This window comes from Tupaia chinensis, unplaced genomic scaffold (assembly GCF_000334495.1).
Source record: "Tupaia chinensis unplaced genomic scaffold, TupChi_1.0 Scaffold000361_2, whole genome shotgun sequence".
NCBI lineage: Eukaryota > Metazoa > Chordata > Mammalia > Scandentia > Tupaiidae > Tupaia > Tupaia belangeri.
The window spans coordinates 2,526,603-2,535,465 of NW_006159858.1; the positions used below are offsets into that span (position 1 = coordinate 2,526,603).

General features: G+C 39.4%; 1 protein-coding gene across 1 annotated transcript in view; it reads left to right on the plus strand.

Moving 5' to 3' along the window:
* The window catches only part of LOC102482260 (aldehyde oxidase), a 101,498-nt gene extending 94,594 nt beyond the window's left edge, over window positions 1-6,904 (plus strand). Inside the window, exons 32-35 of the mRNA XM_006152995.3 lie at window positions 584-649; window positions 2,784-2,972; window positions 5,400-5,567; window positions 6,459-6,904. Coding sequence (XP_006153057.1) covers window positions 584-649; window positions 2,784-2,972; window positions 5,400-5,567; window positions 6,459-6,509 — 474 coding nt within the window. The 3' untranslated portion in view covers window positions 6,510-6,904. The remainder of the gene's footprint in view (window positions 1-583; window positions 650-2,783; window positions 2,973-5,399; window positions 5,568-6,458) is intronic.
* The last annotated feature ends 1,959 nt before the right edge of the window (window positions 6,905-8,863 follow it).

The window sequence follows — 8,863 nt, forward strand, 5'->3', positions numbered from 1 at the left end:
CCTGCTGAATTTCTTCTCACTTGGAGGTTATCTGACAGCAAGTTACTATGTCAGATTTATTTCCTACTCTGCAAATGAAAAATCTAGAACTGCAGATGACAGTTCAAAGACTTTTCTGTTGATTTACTCTGAACTCTGCGGTTCAGTAAACATGGATCAGTCACCCATGCATGGACTTGGAGGCTAGGTTGTTTGTAGCTAAGAAGTTTTCAACAAGGAGTATGAGGCCAGAGGTGTTTCTCTTCCTATGTCATATGGAGGTCTGTGGTAGTTGGTTAAACTCAGTCTGTTGCATCATCCTACTTGGATCAGAATCAAGCAAAACTTTTTTCACAATTTATTTCAAAGGAGTAAAACTAGTAGTGCTTAATCTGGTTCAGAGTATTTGTATAGATGTGTAAGTCTTACATAATGCACTTTATCACATACTAAAATCTTCGTTGCTCTTTTTTTTCTGAAATAACGTGGCCCAAAGAAAGGCTTTATACCAATGCCAGCCTGGCAGGAATTGTTTCTTAGCTCCCAAGTCATCTTCATTAAAATGAACAATTTAACTTTTTTTTATTTTTATTTTTTTTACTAGAATATCAGAACAGACATTGTTATGGATGTTGGCTGCAGTATAAATCCAGCCCTGGACATAGGCCAGGTATGTGTAACTAATTTGTCTTGATTCCTCTTTGTAAAGGTCTAAACTGCTGTGGGGCCTGCAGGGAAAACATTCCACCTGGAAAACAGTCTGTGATCTTCTGCTTCAGTAGTCAAGATTTCTCTACCCAGTCTAGCTGCAGAACTCAAATTTCTTACTATTTAAGAAAGGAAAGGAAACACGGGTGTTTTAGGTAGTTTATAAAGAAACATATAGTCTATAATTGGGGAGCTTGAGTGAAGCAAGACCAAGCTTAGAGCCCTGTAATTCTGGGACAGAAGTAGAGCGAGTATTGAGTGCTAAGCCCTGGGCATACCACAAGCTTTAGCTTCAAGCAGTTTAAAATTGGGTTAGGATAACAAACCTCCAATAATTAGAGCACTAGTCATTGATAGGTAGCCTGTGGGCTGAATTCTACCCTCAGGCATTTTTTAATTTAAATTTGAAGTAATTGTCAAGATTGAAAAAAATCACGAATACCTCGCTTGTCTTGAAAACATAGAAAATTTGCTAATACCAGACTTGTATTTGCATAAGGCAAGTCTGTTGGCTAGATCTTTAGAGTCACACACTCTCCAATGACACAGGACCCGCCTGGAACCTTCACACATTTGCTTTACCTGCCTCCAGCCTATGGGTGGTTCGGCTCACTACCTCCAGTTTACAGCATACTCTAACCTCCTCTCCAGTAATGACACTTGCCATTGGACAGTGGGAATCTGAGCAGTGGAGAAGTCAAAGAAGGCTTTAGGAGGGAAGAGGATATGGACCAGGTTGTCAAGGAAAGAAAACAAAAAGGTGTTCTGGGTAGAAGAAGAGTAGAGAAAATCAACCAAAAGACAGACATGTAATTCTGCACGCATTGTGTTCACAGCTAGAGATGAGGCTGGGGCTGATGAAAATACCACCTGTGTCAGAGGTGTGGGCTAAAAGTCTGGAGTTAGAGCATAAGAGGGCCATGTTGATGGAGGCTCTCCAAACACAGGCACCTAGTGGGTGGAGGTAGCTCAGCCTGGGAATGACCTGGAGTTTTAGGAGCATTTATCAATAGATAGCATTCAGGTAGATCCTTGCTAACTGGCAGAATGAGAGATGGTGAACAGGAGGGAAGTAAAGTTAGAAGAGACCAAAGAAATCAGAAGAGGATGTGGCAGTACCAGGAGGTGGTGCAGTGGTTAAGGAGCTGGAGTCCCATAGGGCCAATTGTGGTTTATGTCCCAGACCTGGCAGCTTGACACTCGTGTTGGGCCCATATGTGCAAGGGCTCAAAGTCCTAGGAGAATGGAGAAAGGATTGCAGGGTGGCCATCCCCTCTAGGGGGTGATTTCTCACTTCCCTCTCACTGTCACTCTGTTTCTCTCTTTCTGTCTTTGTCTCTCTCTCTCTCTCTCTCATGAGTGCTCACATCCTATGGCAAAAACCTTAAAAAAAAAGATAGATAATGGGTCTGGTCAGGTCTTTATTTCTTATTATGGCTTTAGTTACAATATGTTTATATATTTTTTTGGAAACTTGTTCATTTTATCTTTGTTTAGAAAGAAAGAAAGAAAGAAAGAAAGAAAGAAAGAAAGAAAGAAAGAAAGAAAGAAAGGTGTGGGAAGGCAGTTTGGGCCACATGCCCAAATCTAAGAAGTGAAGTATTTTAAAGCTGTAAAGAGAGCTTAGAAAGCACACAGTTCAATCCTTCCATGTTACAAAGCAGGAAACTGAGTCGAGGTTGAGGCCAGCCAGTTTGTGAGCAAGGATAGTGGGATGAGGAGGAGGGATCCTCGGGGACTGAGAACCTTTCACTAGTGTGCTGGGGTCTGGGACAAACAGTCAGTGAGGATTTCATCTGTCTCGTAGGCAGGAAAACTGAGGGTACCTGGGCTATAGGCTCCATGAGGACCCTCTTGGAGCTGTCATCTTGATAACCAAACTCAGATTAGAACCTAAGTCCTTTGACGCTGAACTTAGTGCTGTTTAGAAATGCCTTTAGGTAAACTTCCAGTCACACGCTCCAAGACACTCTAAAAACACTCTGAAACTGTAATTTAAAAATTCAAACAAATAGCATGAATCTGAAATGCTACTTACTATTGACCGTATTTTCTCATATGTGGAAATTCTCCCTATATGTTTTCTTTTACCTCAGATCGAAGGAGCATTTATTCAAGGCATGGGACTTTATACAATAGAAGAACTGAATTATTCTCCTCAGGGCATTCTGTACAGTCGTGGCCCAAATCAATATAAAATTCCTGCCATCTGTGATGTTCCCACTGAGTTGCACATTTCTTTTTTGCCTCCATCCAAAAACTCGAATACCCTGTATTCTTCCAAGGTAAGCTATACATATTTATAGGACAGCTGTGGGGTCAGGGCAGGGCAACATTCATCATTCGTCTTTTAGTTGTTTTTACCAAGATTACAGGGAAAAACACTTATTTTCCTTTTTAGATTTATTTAATTTTATTTGCTAATTTTTTTTTTTTAATTTGACCAGTGAGAGACCGAGAGAGGAAAGGAAAAAGGAGAAAGCAAGCCACCAGGTCTGGGACTCAAACCATGGTTGGCCATGTGGAGTCCAGCACCTTAACCACCATGTCACCTGCCAGCCCCCAAAAACCCTTTGAAACATTTTAACGATAAAGTAACACCATGATTTTTTAAATGGAACTATTCTAGATCTTGAAACCTAACATGGGCTCCTTTTGCCACTAGATTGTTTCTGCATTTTTGTTTTGCAGTAATTATCTTTATGACTGTATCTGCTTTTTCTACTTAGAATCATTTCATTAAGCTAGAATTCTAGCCTACAGTGAGAATATTGAATAAAATGGTTAAATTACTTCTTAAAATAAAAAAATTACATATAGTATATATTATTACTACATATAGTATATATTTTTTTTACTTTCTTTTTCTTTTTGTAATTGAAATTTATTGGTTGTGCTGAAGATCAGTACAGACATTTCAATTTGTGCCCAATTCTTAACATACATACCAAAAATTTAAAAAGCCAGGTATAGTGATTCTTTTCAAGTTATAGAGGTGACATTCCAGCTTCTAATTTGTAGGCAGATTTTCCTTAAGAGGATACCAAGAACCACTGTCTTCAAATGTTGAACGCTGTTATGTAAGTCCCACCAAATCACACTTTAGTATCATACACACTACATACTCAAATTTCCAATCTTTAACAGCACATTAACAAAATTATTAGGAAAACTGGACTACCATGACCAAAGATGTTACAGAGTGCACACAATTCTGACAGGGAGAGCAACAATCAAAGAGTGGTTTTCTTTAGGAAACAATACTACTAAAAAACATAATAGAAGTAATTTAAAATATTGAAGACACATTAAATGCATGACTGTGACTCTAAGGCCTTTGATATGCTTTGTATTTAGAATATAAAATCTACCCACCCGCCCCCACCTATGGAGTGTTAAGCTGACAGGCAAGAGAGTCAAAGCCTCCTATAAGTCAATATCCCACTATTTTCTGGTTGTACTGAAAAATAAACAACCAGTAAATTATTTCACCTCTTAAAAAAAAGCATTTACTCTTAAAAAATGGGACAAGGTGGGATTCTCTCCTTAAAAATGTTTCTAGAGCTACTAAAAAACTTGCATTTACAAAATCGTTGATAAAAATATGCCTCTGGACTGTACAAGAAGGGAGACAGGGACCATTGATAAGACATGGTATATGATATTACTCAGACTTGACTTCTTTCTCGCCTACTTCATCAGAGGGTGGACTCTCCTCATTTTTAGTTTCTCCATTTTCTGCAGGTAAATCTTCCTTAGTGTCTCAGTTGGCCACTTCAGCCTGTTTCCCCTTTGTTCCCTTTTTCCTTTTTGTTTGTGCTCTTTTATCTGAAGATTTATCCTTCCCTGCCGTCTTTTTTGGCTTCGTCTCCACTTATGCAGGAGCTGGTTTAGCCAACAACCTCACCGATTTCCTCTTGGGCTCTTCCTTGGCCACCCCCTCAGCTGAGCTGACCTTCTCTTGGGCATCTTGGCTGTGAACAGGGTGCATGCTGGGTGCCTGATGAGCCTGCAGCATGCCTAGAGCCTTTGCAGAGCTGAACGCGGATAGAAGATACTGCTCCTCCTGCTGCCCGAGCTGCTGGAACTCTTAATTTTTAATTTTTATTATTTTTATTATTATTATACATTCTAGCTCTATACATCATTTAGATTATAAAGAGACTTTACCCAGCTTGATATACATCTTAGTCCAGCCCAGTTGAGAATGCTACACATGTCATCATCAACAGCTAATAATCTGTATCTGTGTCTCACAATATATTATTTTTATGTATGCATACTGCAGATAGAGCATCCCTACTCTGAAAATCAAAACTTTGAAATGCTCCAAAGACTGAAAACTTTTGAGCACCTACATGATGCCACAAGTAGAAAATTCCACATCTAACTTCATGTCAAATCATTATAATATAAAAAATATTGTATAAAATTACCTTCAGGCTATGTATTTAGGTATATATAAAACATGAATAAATTTCATGTTTAGGCTTGGGTCCCATCCCCAAGACACCTTGTTATGTATATGCAAGTATTTCAAAATTCAAAATAATTCAAAATCCAGAACACTTCTGGTCCCAAGCTTTTAAGATAAAGAACACTCAAGCTGTATGTGTACGCACATCCAGATGTATATGCACACACATATGTACAAACGTGGATACATAGTGAGAGAGAGAGTCACAATCTAGCTCACTTTGCTTTCCTTCAAGGGTCTGGGAGAGTCCGCGGTGTTCCTGGGATGTTCAGTGTTTTTTGCCATCCGCGATGCTGTGAGCGCAGCACGCCAAGAGAGAGGCCTGTGTGGACCATTGAAGCTCCACAGCCCACTGACCCCAGAGAAGATTAGAATGGCTTGTGAAGACAAGTTCACAAAAATGGTATGTTCAGCCCAGTAGAAAAAACAATTGTACAAGTCTGAATTCTGGGCCTCTGTCCTTGTGGTCAAGTATCATTATCCTATTGTAGTTTTTCATGGAGAGAGGCGGCAGGATCCTGAGGGCATGTGAGCCCAAGAGCAGAATGGGCCTTGAACTTGTACCCTTTTGGGTTTACAATTTTTCATCAGCCTGACCCTGATTGACCTGTAGTGAGTCTTAGTTCAATACCCCTTAAAAAAGGAAGGTTCATTCCCCATTAGTTTCATGTTCCTTCCTAGGGCATCTGAGAAAAGAATAGAAGTTTAGGAGCTGTGCTCTGAACTTAAGGTGACCAGGCCAACAATATGGACCACTCCAGGTCTATCTCCACTCCCTACACCAAACAGGCACCTGAAGAGGGCTTATAGCAGGAGTCCCTTCTGCAACAACATCCCTGCTGAGCAAACATCTCAGATTTCCTTTAGGTATTTTCAGAGTGGGCTTTCTAATTGGGAAAGGAAGCCATGTCCATAGTTATCCATCTGGCAAAAATAAAGATCTTCCTTATATTGAGGGGAAGATCCCTCTGCTCAAGCTGGCCCTTTGTGGTATACTTTGTGCTATTCCCTAAGCCACCACAAATCAACTCTTCCACGCTGGAAAAGCAAAGACTGACTCTACCCTCCTCAAGTGTGAGGTAACTCCTAATAACTCCCTCAACACCTTCCCCCCTCCCCCCCACACTAAATCTCTCTTGGATTCTTGCACAATTCACATGCTGTTGTTCCCTGACTTGTCATTGTCCTGGTGGCCCTCTGATAGTTTTTAGCCCACTGTATGCTCTGCCATTTTTCCTCTAAATCACACACATTTTCCAAGTCACAAACACCCAAATTTGTTCTTTTATTCTAGATTCCAAGAGATGAACCTGGATCCTACATTCCTTGGAATGTATGCATATGATTCGAATATAAACCTCTGGAGAAAATGGAGTGACTGTTCACATAGACATCTATCCAGTCTTAATACTCTAAGATGCTAGATCCGAAAATCAGATTTCACAGTTCAGAAATCATTCTATGGAGTGTAGCTTTTATATAAAGCTGATTTGAAATATTCTATTTAGATTTTGATAGATGTGCTTAAGCAATCGATAAATCATTTAAAATGGTATAAATAGTAATTGGTTTCCTCTAGGTTGATATTCTCTATTACTCTACTCCTTAGATTCATTCGGCTAAATGCAGTAGATGATGATTTGTATGTGATTCATACTTGGTTTGATTCCACCAATAGAAATCAGACTGTCTAGTGAAAGGCAAATTCAAAATAAATTTTATATTACTTTAACTTGGAAAGTTGTTATTTTTTTTTTCATTTGTCCCTACTCTCACCCTCCTTTACTTCTCAGAATGGATATCTAAAGAATCTGTAGGCTCAAAGGGAAAAATAGAGTAATTGAATTTCACCAAAATGAAAAAAATTTGTGTTGGGGACCAGCAGTTACCATAATGGCTATGTCACTGGACTCCCATGTAGTTGACTGCGGTTTGCATCCCGTACCTGGTGACTTAAAACTCACTCCAGGCATTTGTGCGTGCGTGCCCAAGATCCCGAGAGGAGAATGGAGGAGAAGGGATCGCGGCATGGCCATGCCCCCTGGGGGGTGATTTCTTGCTTTCTGTCTCTCTGTCTCTCTCTGTCTGGCGAGTGCACGCACCCTATAGTGAAAACAAAACAAAACAAAACAACCTCTCAAAAAAAAAAAAGTTTGTGTTGTGAAGGACACTATTAAGAAAACAAGAAGATTTACAGAATAGGAGAAAAGACTTGAAAATCATCTAGCAGATAAAGGTCTTATATCTAGAAAATATAAAGAACTCTTACAATTCAACAATAAAAAGACAAATAACTCAATTTAAAAATATGAAAGGGGGGGCTAGCAGGTGGTGTGGTGGATGAGATGGTAGATCCCACATGGGCAACTCTGCTGTTGGAGTTTCAGACCTGATGACTCAAAAAACATGCCAGATGCATCAATGTGCATGCTCCAAATCCCAAGAGAGGCATGATGGAGAAAGGACTATAGCATGGCCATCTCCCCAGGGGGTGATTTTTCACTTTCCCTTTCTCTCTGTCTCTCTCTTTCCCCAGCAAGTACATGTGCACCGTGGCAAAAATCTGGAGAAAAAAAAAAGAAAGAAAGAAAAAGAAAAGCAAAAATCTGGAGAAAAAAAAAGAAAGAAAAAGAAAAGGGCAAAGGAATTGAATAGATATTTTTCCAAAGAAAATGTATAAAAGGCCAATAGTGGAGACAAGATGGTGAACTCTCAGAGATAATCTGTCAAGAGTTGAAAAGTAGTTTGTCATTAAGATGGTTATCAAACTTGAGCTATGGAATATTGCTTTCCTTGACTAAAAATGAAGATTTTTTGCTGAGACTTCTCCCTCCAGATTCATTTCTAGTGGGGAGGACTACCTCTGTCTCCTTCTCTCCATTTCTCTCTGTCTCTCTGTGTCTTCCTGTGTCTTTTAATTAAAAAAAAAAATTAAAGGTATTCTCTGGAATCTCATTTTTGTTTTTTGCATTTTAAAATTAAAATCTGAAGTTATTTTTATTATCTTTTTTCTTCTTTTTAATTTTATTTTTTCTTCTTCTTTCCTCTTCTCTAGTTCTTTTCCTTTTTTCTCTAGACACTTAGTGCATAGAGGCTGAGCATGAGGCTGTGTCTAGACAGGTCCTAGTGAACAGGATCCAAACATCTGAGTATGATTAGGATCAGAATATCCCTCTATTCCCACTGAATCTGATGCACAAATAGTGAAAATCGAATGGAAGTGAGATTGCAGATCACCTCCTCCTGCATACCTCTGAATGCTCAGATTGAACTTCAAGAATTAGGAAGAAATGCACCATCTATCAGATGACTAGAAATCACTGCAGGGTCACAAAAAATATGGGAAAGCAAGAAAATACCTCTCCTCTAAGAGAAAAGAATAACTCCTCTTCATCTTCAGACAGCACAATGAAACTCATGGAAATGTCACATAAAGAATTTAGAATATTCATAGTAACAAAGCTAACAGAGATGGAAGAGAAGAGAGACAATGAACTGCAGAAGAGGCAGGAGAAAGGAGCTGATGAGTTTGAGGAGGCGAGGAAATACTTGTAAGATCTAAAAGAGGAAATACACACCATTAAAAAAAATCAAATGAGACCAGCAGTTGGCATAATGGCTATGTCGCTGGACTCCAATGTAATTGATTGCGGTTTGAGTCCTGGACCCAGTGGCTTAAATTCACGCCAGGTGCATGTG